A 16,795-nucleotide genomic window follows, 5' to 3' on the forward strand; every position below is an offset into this window, starting at 1 on the left:
TACTTGATGTGAATTGCCAAGTTAGTCCCACCCCATTTTGTTAACAAATAAGTCCAAGTGTTCTATATATATATATATATATATATATATATATAAAAAAAAAAAAAAAACGCAAATAAATCCAAGTACAACTCATTTTCTTGATCTTAGAAAGCGTAATAAACCAAGGGAACCTCCTAAATGCCATTAAATTGCATTCTCAGAAACCTTGAATTTCTACTTCCATATTGATTTGTTCATTGATGTTAAACAGAGAGAGAAAAGACCCATTGTTTCATCTCATCAATCAGCAAAAATCTTTAACAATAGCAAAAAAGCAACATCCTACATACCTCTTCTGGTTCGCCGTCGAGTCTTTCGGGGATGGATTCCACAAAGAACTAATTTGGGTGGTTTAGGTTTTTCCCAAAGTTTAGGTTAGTCGGTAGAATTCTTGAGGTTGAGGTAAGCTTTCTTGCTTCGAAATTGGATTCCATGGAGGAAATCCGAGTTTTTCATGTTCGTGCTTTCGCTGGTAAGTCGCACTTTGGATGGTAAGTTGTGTAGGATGAGGAGAAAATATTTGTTTTTCTTTTAATTTAATTCCCAGGCACTAAAGGCATCGGGTTTGATCTGTTAAAGCTTGAAGTAGGTAAAAAATGGGATTTGTTTTTGACCGTTGGATGTTATCTATCCACTTGTCATGCTATCATAGCTCTATGGCAGTCTATGGGCGTTGTCCTCCATGGAGAGGATCCGGACCCAACAGTTGTTCCATTTTTTTCTTCTTCCTCCAAAGCCTCAATCGAACCAGTCGGCCGCCCAAGATGCCGAATCATTACAGACCTCCTGTAAGTAGCATTCACTTCGAGTTCATCGATTAAATAATTGAAATAATCTTTGTATATCAATCTACGAACTTCAATCAAGTCGGTGTTCCTGTTTTCTAATGAACTGTTCATTTTCTGCACATCTCAGGGAAAGAAAAAGGAAGGAAATGCAGCGAAATATATCACCAGAACGAGAGCAATCATCCAGATCCCTCTGCAAGTTTTTAGGTACTAAACTTTGTTAACTCGTCACTTCGTTGAAGCTTTTCTTTTTGTAACTTTAGGGTTTAGGGTTTACGTCCATTGGAAGTTGAAACCGATAATATCATTCCTCTTGTTATTATTAGCCTACTTTCTAGCAAGATAACCATCAATGGTTTAAATGGTTTTCCATTCCCAGGGGGAAGACAGTCAGTGGGTGACTCTGGAAATTGAATACCCGGGCCATTGGGAAACGATTGTGTTGGGGTTTTTTCATTCTCCCTGCAAACTTCAAGTAATTCCCTATGCTCACCACCTCATCGATGATTTGTCTCTGAGTTAAGACCAGATCAATTTGAAATGCTTTATCGATTCCAGGCGATGAATGCTTTTTTGCCTGATGAGTATCCAAAGTTCTCAGTCTTCTCAAGAACGAGTTCTGCATTTTGAAAATAGAAATGCGCTTTCCATTATGAAGAATACATACCAAACACAACTTATATAGTTTCATGTGTTAAATGCGTTTTCTGTTGCCTTCCCTTGTTTTCCAGCTTTCACAGTTTTATCAGCCTCTGTTGTTAACCAAACAATTACATGCAGTGATAATCAAGTACCAACTCTCATTCGATCCCTTCTATGCAACCCGAATTATCCGATTTTATGCACTTCACGGCGACCTCCAAACCGCTCGCATTGTGTTTGATAGTACTACCAGAAGAAGTGTATACCTATGGAATTCCATGATCAGAGCTTATGCTCAGTACCACAAATTCAACCATTCGTTCTCACTCTTCAAACTTATGCTTGGTACCCAAGTGAAACCTGACAATTTCACATTTGCATGTATTGTACGTTCGTGCTCGGAGAACTTGGATCCCTCTGGGCTGAGAATGACTCATGGGCAAGTGATAGTGTCTGGTTTAGAATCGGATTCAGTTTCTAGCAGTGCTCTTGTGAGCGCTTATTCGAAGTTGTGCCTCATTGATGAAGCCTGTAAGGTGTTCCAGGGGATGTCAGAACCTGATCTGGTTCTTTGGAATTCAATTATTTCAGGTTATGGGTGTTGTGGACTTTGGGAGAAAGGGTTAGAATTGTTTAGTGTGATGCGAAAATTGGGTGAAAAGCCCGATGAATATACCCTAGTTGGATTGATTTCAGGCCTTACAGATCCCAGCTTGCTGGAAATTGGACGAGGAATTCATTGTTTTTGCTTGAAAAAAGGGTTCAACCTTAACACTCATGTGGGCAGTGCGCTTGTGAGTATGTACTCAAGGTGTTGTTGTTTGTGTTCAGCTCAGAGAGTTTTCAGTAGTTTATCCCAGCCTGATTTAGTTGTCTTGTCTGCTTTGGTTGCTGGCTATGTTCAGTCTGGAAAATGTGAAGAGGCTTTACTCTTGTTCAAGGAAATGACATATCTGAAAGATAAAAAAGCAGATTCCATCTTAATTGCAAGTGTATTGGCGGCATGTGCTCGGTTAGCAATTGTGCGACCTGGTAGGGAGATACATGGTTATGTTCTACGGCATGGGTTGGAGGTCAAAGTCATGGTTTCCTCTGCCATTGTAGACATGTATTCGAAGTGTGGTTTTGTTGGCTTGGGGTTACAGGTTTTCGAGACTATGTCAGACAAAAATGTTATTGCCTACAATTCTACAATTTCAGCTCTTGGTTCTCATGGACTCGCCGCCCGTGCCTTTCTAGTGTTTGATGAGATGTTGGAAGATGGACTGAAGCCTGATGAATCCACTTTCTCTGCTCTTCTTGGTGCTTGCTGCCATGCTGGGCATGTAAAAGATGGCCAGGAGCTTTTCAGGAGAATGAAAGATGAGTTTGGAATTGAAGCCGGAACACAACATCATGTTTACATGGTGAAACTTCTAGGTATGGCTGGAGAGTTGGGAAAGGCTTATGATTTTATCCAATCCATGCCACAAATCCCAGATTCTGGTGTTTGGGGTGCACTTCTATCAAGCTGTTGCATTCATGGAAATTTGGAGTTGGGTGAAATTGTTGCCCGTCGGCTCTTCGAGATTGAACCTGACAAAACTGCTTATAGAGTGATGCTTTCTAACATATATGCTTATGATGGGAGGTGGGATGATGTAAAGAAGTTAAGAAATGATATGGTAGAAACTGGCCTGAAGAAAAGGCCTGGTCTAAGCTGGATATGATGTAGTACTTTTAATTAAATACCTTTAAAGTATACTTATACAGTACATATTACAGAGTGATCATTTATGACATAAGAAGCAAACTGAGGCTTCCTAATCCATCTATTGTCAACTGACTTCAAAGTTAGATCCTTTAAATTAAAATCAAGGCTGTGTTCAACCAAAGCAGGGTTTTTTGCAATCAGAAAATTGAGGTGACCTCCGACTGATGTCAATGTTTTCATGGTCTTTATTTGGTTTGAGAAAATATGTTTTAAGATTGAGCAGTTGTAATAGTGAAATTGATCTGGAATCAATAAAACTACTAATTATTGTTTGAATCTGAATCCACAAATTTGATTTGGAATTTTCAATTTCATTCAACTGAGGTGCCACCCTTGCCTCCTGAGGTACCATAGGTTTCTGTTGTTATTGTCTCCTTTTTTGGATGCTTTGCTTGCATCCAATGCTGGATGCTTGGATGTCTTCTAAATCCTAGCTGTCTGAGTTTGCAATCCGGGAAGCAGCGGTCCTCTAAATTTGCTAGTTTTTGGCATTTTCCATAGGCAAGTTGCTTCTCTCCGTCACAGTACTTTCTCGGTTTGATATCACATAAGCTTGACTTGTTATGCTATGATAGCTCCGAGTAGGTACAATTTACATGATGATATCCTTTCTTTAATTTTTTTGGGTGGATCTTTACCATTTCTCATGACACAAATGAAGGTAAAAATTATGTGAATTATATGGAAAGTTTCTATTATCTTAAATAAAAGTTGGAGGATGTAGAATATCCTTTGCAATTTGGGTTACTTTATCTTCTTTACTGCTTCCTTTATTTCAGTAGAAGATATTTTATAGGAATTACCTTAAAATAAAAAAAAAAAGTAGAAGAATGAGAAAAAAAAAGAAAAAAGAATAGCTTATCCTTCTTAATACTTAGGTTTACTATATCGTTGTTCAACTTTGGTTAATCTCATTCACCCATGATTGAGCAATGCAATGACAAGAGGAAATTCAACTGTTTATGATTCTTTAACACTTTCAAAGTATAGTTGTATAATTCATCCTCTTTAACTATTGATTAAAGTTGAAATCTTCAAAAGGTGAGATGTACGAGATCCACAAAATATGAGACGACAAATTTACTTGTGGGTGGAAATCTAAGGTTGCATTTGGTATGACTTTCTAGAATGCATTATTGGCCTAGAATGCGTACCAAACACAAACGTTCATTTTTCAAGAGATTGCCTTTCACATTTTTTTTTTCTTTTATGCAAAACTGTTCATGTTATTTATTTATTTTTTGATAGAACAAAGCAAAATAACTATTATTAGATGATTAAAGTGTTTGACATACGATAAGAGTTCATTATCAGGGATATCTTATTCATCGCCATATACTTAAGCATAAGGATTTTTTTTTTTGGTAAAGACTTAAGCATAAGTATAGAGTTGTTGTTAGGTGTAATACATAAAGTAGGCCTTCGAGAAAAATGAGTAGTAGTCAGCAAAAGAGGGATTGAAGTCCATGGCCATCAAGTGATGTCATTAGTTCCCAAAAATTTCCTTAACTCCCCTACGTCATTCATGTTAATTTTTATTCATGCTTGATGTTACAAACTCTTTAAACTCACTAAAAAAATGTTATACTAAAACGACCAAAAATAAAATAAACTTACAAATTATTTGACTGTTATAAGAGGGGAAAAAAATAAAAATACAAATTGTTTGAGATAACTATAAAAGCTAATTGAGAGAGAGAGAGAGAGAGGTTTTATTCTTAATCATTGGTTAACGAAGCGACACTGCCTCCTGATCTCCCCTTGTGTTCCAGTGAGCACATCAGTCCTCCCCAACCGAATCATGGCCTTCCCAAACTCCATGTTCCAATAATCAGGATCGAAGGCCATCCTCGCCACTATCTCACGAGCCTGGGGGTCTTCCAGCAGTACTTGATCCGAGTACAGGAGGCCTTTCCCATACAAGATCCTCAAGTAGTAGAAGTTATCGAGTCTGTTCGGGGTGATGTAATCGAAGTGAACCTTGAAATCTCTCTTATCCACCTTTGGGCAGGCCAGTTTCAGAGTGAAAGCGAAGAGCATATCGAGTTGAGGGTCCATGGCTTCCATTTGGCTGAAATTGTAGAGCCTGTAATCGAAGGATGAGCAATGGGAGACTCCGAAGGAATGTGAGCCCAACAATGTCACCAAATCATGCAAGTTCAGACCTTTCTTGGTGAAGATGTTAGCCATTACGCTGACATTGCTGGAGGGTTTGGGAAGGTTCCCTTTAGTGTCGATGGCTCGAGAGGCAAGTCCGTCACGGCGGCCGGCTGGGATTAGGTAGTGGCGGATGCCGGAGGCTACAGAGGCGTCGCGGGCGGCGAATGCCACAATATCGGCGCAGGAGACGGTGCCGGGACATTCCTTCTCTAGGCGTGTCTTTGCCTCGTCGATGACTTCAAATCCCCGTACGCCGACATTCGATGGTGACGTCACCTCTACGGGCTCCCTTGATGGGGTTTCTTCCAGCAGGATTGAAGCATCGCACCCCTGTTTCCATCCAACCACCACCATTAATGATTACACCCAAATTGAAAGATTTGTAAACAGAATTCAGGGAAATGATGAGGAAAGCGCAAGAGAGAGAGAGAGAGAGAGACATTGACCCTGTTCCCATCCCATCATCATCATTAATGATTAACCCAATTAACAAAAAATGTGATTTTTTGTAAACAGAATTAGGGGAAGTTATGAGGTAGGATGCAATTGAGTTTCCCTAAAGCCTTCTCATTTGGAGAGAGAGAGAGGAATTACATTGACGAAACAATCATGGAATTGAAGGCGAACAAGGGCAGCGGCAACACCAGGATCTAGAGTGACGGCTTCCATGACGGCCTCCCTGATGATATTCTCAGCCTGGGGACAAGTGTTTTTATAGTATTGGACGTGAAGATGGTGTCCATCTCCTCGGCCGTAAGTAACCGTAGCTGATGAACCAAGGACCATGCAGATGACAGTAAGAGTGGCAATGCTCAGAGGTCCATCCCCCACCGCCATGGTTGGTGGTTGTGGCGACGCCGGCGGCGGCGGCGGTGGTGGTGGTGGTGATGATGGTTATTGATTCAGACCTGCAAAACGCTTGAGAAGAGAGTTGATATCCTATTGGTATGGAATGGGAGGGGCTCCAGTTTTATAGCTCTGGGTTTTTTGGCGGTCCACAAGGTTGAAGGAGTCTTCTTTGGTCGCTGCTGGACAGGGTTTGACGGTTATGTTGGTTTAAGTTATTGGCGCCAATTGACACTGCAGGTATGGGTGTCCGAACTGAAATTTGGTTTTGGAATTTGAAATTTCATTCCAAAAAACTAAATCCTCCAACAAAAAGGGTAGTTATCCACATATAAAAGTATAATGTGATATTTTTTGAAAATCACGAGATAAATCTAAGTCATTCATTTTTATCATTTTTTTAATCTAAATCTGTCTGTTCCTAAAAATTTAGAGAGTGCCCAACAATGTCTCGAACACATGAATATACGTACACATGAACATACACAAAATGCGTGCCTATAAAAAAATAGACATTTAATTAAATTAGACTCTAAAATTCAAAATCTAGATAATCTAGCTATAGTCGCTAGACCATGTCAAACTGATTTCTACTACGGTTATGTTTAGTCAAAGAATCGAGTGAACCACCGAGCTCCATTCAAGGAAAAAAAAAAAAAAAAAAAAAAAAAAAAAAAAACAAACAAAATAATCCGTTCAGTTGATCTTGACTCCTAGGAGCTAGGAAGTGGTTAACTAAAACAGATTAGCTTGCCACCTTACAATACTTGGAAGTGGTTAACTGAAAAAACTTAGCTTGCCACCTACAAATGCTTGGAAGTGGTTAACTAGAACAGCTTAGCTTTTCACCTACAAATGCTTGCAACACCATGAATCTGAATAAATTTCGGAAGCTGCCAACACCATTAGCATGCTGCATTTAGAAATTCTGACCTCTAGGATCATATTTGTCTAGACATCCATAGGAAAAATTCTGAGCCAAATGCCAAATCCAACACATGTAGGAAAAATGCTACGAGGGTGAGTGAATAGAACATGCAAAAGGATTACATTGCTGATAGCACAAATTGCATGCATAACACTAAGCAAGACAAAGCGAAGGAACTGATGGCAAACATGGACATGATCCAGAAATGATATTATTACAGTTTATCAGAGTGAACCAGTGAACCAGTGAACCAGTGTTTGAATGCAAACACTCTTAATCTGCACCTTTAACATTATGATAGTATAAATTAAGAAGCAAAACTTTTCTCAGCTTTGGATGAGATGAACTTTCTCAGTCAAGTAAAACCTAAAAGATCCAGGAGGATGCTGTGATATGAAATCCAACACAACTTGAGTCAGTCAATGGCCACTTGATCAAGCAGAGTTGCTGAACTCTTCCAATTCAGAGCATTCAATTCAGTTCAAGGAGTGATGCATTCTGTGGCCAACATTTTATCAAATCCAATCCCATCAACAATGATCTTTGTTTGTGAATCAAAGGTCTACCTTTTCCTGAATGGATAGTGTTACTTGTAACACATATTTGTCTACAACCCAAAGGGGCATACTTATTGGTTCAGAGACAAAATATACAACAGTTGTTCCTGGAGTTGAGGATAGCAAATGCTTTCATATGCTGGGGGTCTCGTACCATTCTCCAAACATGCAGAGCTGCTCATTAAAGGTACACATGTGCTTAATAAAAGGATAAATCCATCTGCAAAATAGATATACTTTTAACAAAAAATGATTAGTTTCAGCATCAGATAGTGAGCAACCTCAGTTTATAGGAGTTATAAAAACTATGGGAGAGTTTGCCTCCGCTACCCATGGAAAGACCAGGCTTTGTTTTCTACCACATGGCAATTAAGCTGTAGCAGACACATTTCTCTACATCAGCCAGTCAGCCTGTGCTTATGTGGCAAGTTTCAGCGAAAAGCATATTGCCACATGGAGGGATAAGGCTTTGAAGAGGAAGGTTGAAAAGTCCAAAACCATATTGCCACAGGATAAGCCCCACCGATGGACCAGAAAAATTGGCATATGGATGATCAGAGCAGTAACCACATCGAAGAAAACCATGGCCCGTGGGATGAAGCTATTTCCAAGGACTGTAGAGAGCCAATTTTCCCATAAACTTTGAAGCGTCAAATCTACTTACATTGAAGAAGAGAGAAAATATGGAATTTTACTGTTGGACGATATAAAGCTCTTGCTTAGTTATATAGTAGCGTCCAATAACACTCCCTGGCTCCATCACAAACTGCTCCTGAAAGGTTCCCATCCTTTTGCTGGCCATGTCAAGTGAAAGATCTTGGAAATTGGGCATTCCCTCTAATTGCACTCCTTCTCCACATATAAGGAACTGGTTCCCAATAATAAACGATCCCAGTACACGAACGGCAATTCCATATTGACCATGTGCACGACACTGAAGTTTCTCCACAACATGCACAAGTCTTTCAGTGGGCCAGTCGCCAGCTAATGTCCTCCGAAGGTTTGACAATGTTGCAAAAATATCATTTGGGCCAACAGATATTTTCTCTGAAAAACTGGCAAAAAAGGAGGTCTGCATTAGTAACTAAGAGTTCAGAATACCCCCTGCTTCTCCAAATGCAAAACCAATTTGAGTATTTCAAAGTTGCATTCTCAATATCTCATCTTTTACTAGCATTCAATCTAGAATTTAAGGGATAAAGGCACGCTTCTTCTCCCCTTTGGCCTTTATTCTAAAAACCATGCTAAGATCCCTAAAATTCTTCTGAGGCTAAGGCGTTCACTTTTAATTAAAGGATGCAAGGAGCTCATTTTGTGAACACTCTTCATATATACCCAGTTCCGCCAAAAATAATGGTATCTGATAACTTCAGATGCCTCCCCTCAATCTTTTTTAATTGCTATTGCTTTTGTCGCTTGGAGCAGTTGATGAGAACTTGAAAGCATTTTCTACTCCTCAAAACTAGGTTCACATTAACATGTGCTCAATGCCACTTTTGGTTTTTATCTTAACTGTAAATGAATTCATCGTGACAGAACTAAGGGAAAAAAAGAATGAGTGAAGGGTGCTTTTGTCGAATTACACATCCAGTTAATGATATCATGGTTTCAATTAGCCCAAGGCAGGCATGTACAAACTCAAAAAAAGGTGAGGCGAGCCAATTAATTGTCAGAAACCGGAGGGTCAAGCTATAATTTGTTCTAATAATAATATAACACAATGAGGCCTCAACCCAGATAATCATTATCACTATTTGGAAAGTGTCAATGGAAGAGAATTGTACGGAAAGTCTTAAGTACCTGAAAGTTGAAGTTGCATCATACAAGTTCTTTGTATGATGCCAGAGCTCATCAGGTCCATCAAAAAGTAAGTAGTAGTGCATACTAAGCATCTGTTGAAGCAAAAATAAGAATGAAATTATAAACTTGACACCTTAAGGATTCAAGAACTGAATGACGATTTTATTCACAAACAATACAGAGGAACATCAAAATTAGGTGCTACTTGTCTAAAAAAGGACTTCTAGGGAAGAACAAAAAAAAAATTCTATACAAGTAAGATACTCCTACTCCATATACATTTCCCATTCTCTTGGCACCATTTACTAATTAGAAAAATAAACATTTTGAAGACTTCTAACTTTTCTCTAATAATAAAGTTTCACTTTTGTAAGCACCAAGTTAAATTTTCCTTAGTTCACTTACAAAAGAAAGACAATTCCACTAATTTTAATTAATTTAAATTAACAATTTTATTTCAAGTATCTGGATGCTTTTCATGTCAAAGTCCCATTTAGTACCCTGATTCTGATAATCTGTCACACTCTACTTCCTATGCAAACCTGATGAGAAATTGAAGGGTGGGGAAAAGCATCCCTGTTATAAATTTCTATGTAGATTGGGATTTTAGAATCATTGGAAACCCAGTGTATTTACATAAATGGCTGAGATGCTTTTTTCCTGCCTTTCGAGGCATCGACAGTCATATACAGGGCATGCATAACAGTGGATCCCAGGTTCTGTTTTTTCACTGGATAATCATTTCTACATCCAACATACAGAGACTGGAAGATGGTAGCACATATTCAGGCAATTAGAGATTTGAAAATAGCATAATACTATGACTTACATCTGCTAAATCCTTCATCCTTTGCATTGGGTCAAAAACACTTCGAACGAATTCTGCTAGGTCTACTCCAGCGTTCTCATACTTGTTAATAAATGGATGTGATAGAAGCTGCCAGACATTCAGTACCAAAAAAATAATTAAATACTGTTGACAATCTGAAAATGAAAAACTAATCAGGGTTTCTCATGAAAAAAACATAATAAAGACCATGTCGTAATGAAACAACTCAAGATTCAGAAGGTATTTGAACTGGTACAGAGAGGAATTGCCTAAGTTTTGAGAACAATATATGGTTTTTCCAGTAAACTGACTCATTTAGTTACAGAGAACACATATTCTACCTTCCAATGCTAATATTCACATAAACAATGTATTCTGGAAAGGGAAGGGAGATATTCACATAAACAATGTATTGTGGAAGTGAAAAAGAGAACATATGTTTTGCTGGGAAAAGGAGATCATATATTTTGGTTTCTTATAAATGCTTTCTGGTTTACCTGGTCCGCTGTTGGTCTTGTATCTGGGTCCTTCTGCAAGCAAGCATCAATGAACGAACAGAATTCTGGTGAAAGTGAGTATGTAGATGGTGATGGTGATGGGTCATCCAATATCTACCATAAAGTACACAGACTCGTAAGCTGCTAAACTTATGTGTGGGCGGTAGAAGGAAAAAAACATGTGGAAGTTGAAAATTTCCGTCAGAAAGCATAAAAGCATGTTAAACAAAACCAGGAAATAGTAAATTACAATATGAATGCATTATAGAAATTCCCTCCGATGTACGAGCACACATACACAAATACAAAAATCAGGGGCAGAAAAAGTCGGAAATCTGGATTTGGGTTGGACAATACTCTGATGTTACTCTACCGGCCTGAAATGGACCCTAAGAAATAACGATGCAAATTCAAAATGCCCTGACTGTTTGGATTATATATGTCAGGTTATCGTCTCTGGCTCAACAGATTTATCAGATATTGGATCCAGTTCAGTCCAAGTTGACAAAGTTCATAGCCAAACTAGCTGGAAGACTCAATATGAGACAACAAAAGAACATGACTACAGACTGCCACATGTCCAGAAAAGAGTTCATCTACGCCACCCATGATAAGAACCCTTCCCATGTAATTAGGTTAAAGAAGGTTGGATCTGTTTTTATCCCTTGATTAGAGGATGTTGCCAAAGACTTCCTAGAGAAGCAGGAATTCAGAATGTATACTACCATTGAATGAACAAACTATTCAAATGATTAATTAAAGGTGCATCACCTGTAACATAAGATTAACAGGTCCTTCATTAGCAGTATATGGGAATTCTCCTGTACCACATTCAAATAAAGATAGTCCGAGGCTCCAAATGTCAGCTGGATAAGAATAGCTCTCATTTCGAATTCTCTCGGGGGACATATATGTAACAGTTCCAACAAAAGTAGCACACTGCAGAACCCCATCCAAATATATGTTAGCCAAATTTCTGATACTTCATCTCCAAATCAACATAGTAGCAAAAGCAGACAAGAAAAAAGAAAGGAAAGGAAAAGGACTCCTAAACGAAAAAAAATACCAAGTTATAGAGGAATATAAGCCTAAGCGTACATAAATGTAGCATCACAAATCACTGACCATAGCCATTGAATTCTCCAAACCGGCACTTATACCAAAATCAGTAATCTTTGCCTCCCCCTTGAGATTTATAAGCAAATTTGCAGGCTTAATGTCTCTGTGAACTAAATGTCGTACTCCATGTAAGTAGCTCAGGCCCTTCACAAATGACCCCAAAAATAAAAAAAAATATAAGCAGTCATGGAAGAAATATTTCATGCAACAAAATAATGTTAGTCTACCCTAAAAGGGAAAGCATATAGTAAACAAGAGAAGATGCTTACTTGTACGAGCTTTTGAACCATAGATGAAAGAACTTTTTCTGGTATACATTTTTGCACTCTTAAAACATCTGCCAGAGACCCCCCATCCATGTATTCCAAAGCTATGCTTATTTGTCCTGAGTCGGGGGTATAAAATGCCCCATGGAATTCCACTAAACCCTGGTAACAAGGTGCCTCACATAATGTCCGTATCTCATTAAGAAGCTGTTGCCTTTTCTCCTTGAATACACCAAAAGAAATACCTATGTAAGAGAAAACAATAACTAGCAGCATCTTCATCAAATTTTCATATCTCAATTCTTGTCTAATCATTTTTTGGCATGGTTTGCACAAGTTTTTGGATTGCACGTATCCCAGAAGCCAAACTTGGTCAATTCAATCTCATAGTAGCACACTAATATTATCACTGTTGTAGATCATTAAAACTTCTTCCATTTTGATTTCTTATATTTAAAAAAATATTTCCAATATAGAATGTTCAACAGATGGATCCCATCGTCCACGTCCATTCATGTGGACTTTACAAGGTTATCTTAGAGTGACTTGAAAAATTACACATTGCGGTAGTCATCCAAGTGCCAGCCAGTAAGGTGGATAAAACCAAAGCATACTGAATTTTTCCGTGGGATGCAAGCAGATGTAATTTTAAGAGACATCGTTTTAAAACCTTTATTGAGTGGTTATATATATATATATATATATCAGAAAATATATGAAAAAAAAGGAGAAAAAAGAAGTTTGACAAGCATTCCTGCATTATTTACATGCAATTCGCGAAGCAGGGGCTAAGGCTGTGCAAATTTGCCCCTCCCAGACCCTGAAGTAGTGGGAGCCTCGTGCACTAGATTGCTCTTTTTTTTTTTATTTTGTTTAGAATTTACTCTGGAAAAACACAACTTCATAGCATTGACCTATTCTCCAATTATTTGCTATAATAATTGGATGCAAGGGCTTCCAGAAAGCCAACTTCTAGGTAGTGTCATTTTCTGATGTTGTCCATTCTTCGAGACTTCAATTCAAGTAGTACTGTCTTTCATGTTCTTTTTGCAGTGAGGTAATAAAAAGTAATGCCATTTAAATAAATAAAAAAGCTAGAGTCCATTTCGTAGTCACCAATTTCTACAGCATTTCCACACCTATGCATGGATATTCATTGGATTAGAGCATCATGGTATTAAAGTTTGGCCAGTGATTGATAGCAAAGACCCCTAACTGAATAGCCACACAGTTCTTGCTTTTATCAATGGAAGATACAGTCCATTCACAAGGAAGCAATAATCCATACTACAGATCTGACCTGTCCAATTCTAGTTAAGAAAGATACCTCCTCCCACCTGATTGGTCAAATATATCTATAAAATTACTCAATGTTATACTAGCTGAATAATTTATGTTGCTAGAAGGCAGAGCACTCCACATCTGTCCTAGACAATGCCAAGGCATCCAACTATAGGATACGCTTAATTTCTTCTATTTATATACACACTAAACCCTAAACCATATATATACTAAACCTTGAACCCTAAACCACGTACATTCTCAATTTATGCTATATAAAATGTTTTCTTTTTAAGCTAGAAAATGTAGTCCCTATGTCCCACAACGATAGTCAGTCCTCTTTTTTGGCTGTCCCAATTTTTTTGTTCGTCTCACAAATAAAGTAATAAGTTATATAAGCTTACTGGTTTGTCATATTGCATTGAATATCAGAGTCATTAATTACCCAACTTAAAGAAAATAAAAAAGTAATAGAAGGGAAACATTGCAAATGAGGGGGTTTCAATGCCTTAACCACTCCTTAACCTATCGACTTTTTCAAAGGAGACAGTCATTGTGGGATGAGGGAGTTATTATGACCTGCTTAAGGCACTGGTGATTGCCTCAGATTCTAGGCACTATTTTAGCCAGAAAGTCTATCACTAGGCTCATGCAAGCATGCTGACAACCTTGACAGGAAGTCTGATCACATGAAAGCACTGTTGCAGCAGATGCACAATCCCAAGCTGAAAACAAATTAAGACCAAGCTTGTTCATGTAAGTAAACAGTAAACATTCAAAGTAAGACAAGCCAAACCTTTTCAAATATATTAATCTTCTTAAGGGCTAAAATTCTGTGAGTGGGTACATGGATAGCTCTCTGAACAACACTGCTTGCACCACTACCTATGGCTCCAAATATACGCATCTCACGGGAAGCACATCGATATGTCTTTTCAGTGTCATCTATTTCATCTATCAGTCCAGGTGATCGTTTATGCAATCCAAGCTCATTGATATTGTATATTCCACAGGATCTGCTTAGTAAGTTAACAGTCCCACCATCTGATACCTTCAGGAAAGAAAAAGGGTATCAGAAAAAACTATGTCCCCGAATTTCCGGTACTTTGCGTTCCAAACAGCATACATACAATAATGAGAACTTACCATATAAGATTCACAAGGGTCCAAGGATGTTCCAATTGAGAAGTCCTCAACATCGAAAAGAGGAGTAAGCTTCTTTTTCAGCTCCTCTAACCCAGCCATGTCAATTCACCACTTGTTTTCTTCTAAATAAATACAACTGAAAATCAGCTTCTCAATAGCTGTGTCCCCACCCCACAATGAAAAGAGCCACCCACACAAGAGCAAGCCAGCATTCTCATAGATTTAAGTTGACCTACTGATTTTCCTTGTCTACAGCTTGAAGGTACTTCATATTCCAGGCTTACTTGAATTTTAGATTGCAGGGTCAATGCGATACTATTAAAAAATGGACAATTTCTTATTGTTATAAAATAGAAAACGGATCATATTTGTGATTCAATAACTCAAAAGGTTCTTTGAGATTTGAAAACATGCAATGGTAGATTAAGGGCTCCCGTGACCTTCCAACATCTGTCTGTCTTATGTCTTTCGAAGTGTTAATGAGGCTGCAGTACTACCTTCTCTTTGGATACATAATCCTCTTCTGACAAGCACAAAAGCAAGCAAACACAAATATAAGTAGAGATGGTCCAATAAATCTAAATGCATCAATACAAATGATCAAAGACACAAGAAAGTCTCAGAATTTATATAAAGAAACCTCCAAATATGTTGCATTCCAAAATAAAGTTAGTTCCGTGCCTTATATGCATTTTTGATTGATCGTCAATGAATCTATTAATAATAGCAATGAAACTTACAAATTGACATTGTTTTACAAAAACTAGTTGTATCAAGTACAATATTCTTCCAGCCAGGACCATACGTCAATCATGACATGACCAAATGACCAGTTTCCAATTCCAGAAATTATCAATGTGATATTTTACAATCAATTACTCTATTGACATGGCTGAAGTAAAATTTTCAAGTAAGTCTCATTTATTTTACTTTCTTTTAGTGCAATGCATTATTCATTTCTAGTTCATTTATTTCTTAGATATGGCCATATGGGCCTCAATTTAGAAGCCTCTTCAGGGTAAACCTGTGATGCAATCGTTAAACATACTTCCAGCACTTACATATATACTATACACACAAAGAGAATCCAATTACAGCAGCTATATTTAATCATCAAACAACAGTCAAAACCTTAACCAAGCTCAACTACCCGAAAATCGAATATTTTGGACCTTCGAAGAAAAAAAAATAAAATTATTCAACGAAAAGCAGAAGGAGAAACTTAGCAATATTTCTATTACGAATTAGCTTTAGCAAGTAATCAAAACCCTAATTAGTTTCTGAATTCGATATCCAAGCATACATAGAAACAGAAAGATCATCAGAAATGCAGCATTGTATAATAATAATATCAAATAAGAGAGAAATTTTTCGTTCGAAAGAGGAAAGTAACAAAATTTACGAAATCAATAACTGATCTACAAACAAAAGAGAATCAGAAAGATGGAAAAGCAATTAAAGTTGAGATCCAACACTTACAGATGAAGCGTGGGAGAAGTAGAAAGTAGAAACTGAAAGAGGAAAAATAAAAATTCTTTCTGGATTTTGATTTCAATTTCGAGAAAAAAAAAAAAAAAATTCAAACTAGTTCGCCGCCCCCTCCTCTGTTGAGTTATTCCTTCTTTCCATACTCGAAGCATTCGCATTCAACAAACGTAATAGGAGAAAGAGGACACGTAGTCAGTTCACATGTCGACACGTGTTATATGCATTTCCGCTTGGCCTTTATGATGTCATTCAAACGAAACCGTTAACAGTTACCAAAAGAAGAAACGAAACCGTTAGTGTCAAACCGTTAGCGTCACTTGTCAGTTAAAGTAAAAAAATTGCTACCGTCGAGCCGTCGAGGTGAATAAATAAAAAGCTGCTGAATTCAATTTTGTAATCATTATTAATTGTGTGTTTAACTTCATATATTCTATATGATTTCATTTCACGTTTCTTCTTTTATGTCATTTTTTTGGAAAATGGTTTTGAGGAGAAGTGTGATTTAAGGGTGTTAATTAATTCGGTTCTAGTGTGTGAATGGTTCATATCGATTCAATGCAAATTTTTTTTAAGTGAAACTAAAATTGAACCGTTTAATAAATGGTTTCAAAGATTAAAACCAAAATCAATTTATTAATGATTTTGATTTTTTT

The 16,795-nt window shown here is 37.6% G+C and overlaps 3 protein-coding genes across 10 annotated transcripts; 1 reads left to right on the forward strand and 2 right to left on the reverse strand.

Annotated features, from left to right (window-relative positions):
* The first annotated feature begins 693 nt into the window (after positions 1–693).
* Positions 694–3,501, forward strand: LOC122060506 (putative pentatricopeptide repeat-containing protein At1g64310). 3 transcript variants are annotated; one of them, XM_042623610.1, is made up of 4 exons: positions 779–830; positions 958–1,037; positions 1,210–1,305; positions 1,611–3,501. In XM_042623610.1, coding segments are annotated over exons 3-4 (1,572 nt in total). In that variant the 5' UTR covers positions 779–830; positions 958–1,037; positions 1,210–1,304; the 3' UTR covers positions 3,182–3,501. The 3 variants fall into 3 exon arrangements, with proteins under 3 accessions (XP_042479542.1, XP_042479544.1, XP_042479543.1); XM_042623608.1 differs by lacking the exon at positions 1,210–1,305 and having other exon boundaries at positions 694–830; XM_042623609.1 differs by having other exon boundaries at positions 1,210–3,501.
* Positions 3,502–4,744: 1,243 nt separating this feature from the next.
* LOC122061551 (peroxidase 66-like) lies at positions 4,745–7,202 on the reverse strand. Its single transcript, XM_042624863.1, has 2 exons — positions 5,980–7,202; positions 4,745–5,715 (listed from the first exon to the last, which is right to left on the reverse strand). The coding sequence occupies exons 1-2, from the start codon at positions 6,220–6,222 to the stop codon at positions 4,948–4,950; spliced, it is 1,011 nt and encodes a 336-aa protein (XP_042480797.1). The 5' UTR covers positions 6,223–7,202; the 3' UTR covers positions 4,745–4,947.
* A 134-nt stretch (positions 7,203–7,336) lies between these two features.
* LOC122061550 (mitogen-activated protein kinase kinase 3) lies at positions 7,337–16,291 on the reverse strand. 6 transcript variants are annotated; one of them, XR_006134672.1, is made up of 11 exons: positions 16,134–16,291; positions 14,655–15,177; positions 14,305–14,559; positions 12,231–12,449; positions 11,968–12,105; positions 11,614–11,781; positions 10,843–10,956; positions 10,346–10,453; positions 9,517–9,608; positions 7,998–8,771; positions 7,337–7,890 (listed from the first exon to the last, which is right to left on the reverse strand). XR_006134672.1 is itself a non-coding variant. In XM_042624861.1 (11 exons), exons 2-10 carry the CDS (start codon positions 14,751–14,753, stop codon positions 8,408–8,410), a joined length of 1,557 nt encoding a protein of 518 aa, XP_042480795.1. In that variant the 5' UTR covers positions 14,754–15,177; positions 16,134–16,291; the 3' UTR covers positions 7,337–7,890; positions 8,381–8,407. The 6 variants fall into 6 exon arrangements, 5 of the variants coding, with proteins under 5 accessions (XP_042480795.1, XP_042480794.1, XP_042480792.1 ...); XM_042624861.1 differs by having other exon boundaries at positions 8,381–8,771; XM_042624860.1 differs by having other exon boundaries at positions 7,337–7,936; positions 8,381–8,771.
* Positions 16,292–16,795: the final 504 nt, after the last annotated feature.

Source organism: Macadamia integrifolia, chromosome 14 (assembly GCF_013358625.1).
Source record: "Macadamia integrifolia cultivar HAES 741 chromosome 14, SCU_Mint_v3, whole genome shotgun sequence".
In the NCBI taxonomy this organism is placed as follows: Eukaryota; Viridiplantae; Streptophyta; class Magnoliopsida; order Proteales; family Proteaceae; genus Macadamia; species Macadamia integrifolia.

What these genes read in the sequence shown, in the direction of transcription:
- LOC122060506 (XM_042623608.1), top strand. Translation starts at nt 709, where the DNA reads ATGGGCGTTGTCCTCCATGGAGAGGATCCGGACCCAACAGTTGTTCCA. An exon ending in CGAATCATTACAGACCTCCT is followed by an intron (nt 831 to 957) that starts GTAAGTAGCATT and finishes TGCACATCTCAG; the next exon opens with GGAAAGAAAAAGGAAGGAAA. An exon ending in ATCCCTCTGCAAGTTTTTAG is followed by an intron (nt 1,038 to 1,610) that starts GTACTAAACTTT and finishes AATTACATGCAG; the next exon opens with TGATAATCAAGTACCAACTC.
- LOC122061551 (XM_042624863.1), bottom strand. Translation starts at nt 6,222, where the DNA reads ATGGCGGTGGGGGATGGACCTCTGAGCATTGCCACTCTTACTGTCATC. An exon ending in TCCATGATTGTTTCGTCAAT is followed by an intron (nt 5,716 to 5,979) that starts GTAATTCCTCTC and finishes GGATGGAAACAG; the next exon opens with GGGTGCGATGCTTCAATCCT.
- LOC122061550 (XM_042624861.1), bottom strand. Translation starts at nt 14,753, where the DNA reads ATGGCTGGGTTAGAGGAGCTGAAAAAGAAGCTTACTCCTCTTTTCGAT. An exon ending in TGGTTCAAAAGCTCGTACAA is followed by an intron (nt 12,106 to 12,230) that starts GTAAGCATCTTC and finishes TCATTTGTGAAG; the next exon opens with GGCCTGAGCTACTTACATGG. An exon ending in CAAGACCAACAGCGGACCAG is followed by an intron (nt 10,454 to 10,842) that starts GTAAACCAGAAA and finishes AATGTCTGGCAG; the next exon opens with CTTCTATCACATCCATTTAT.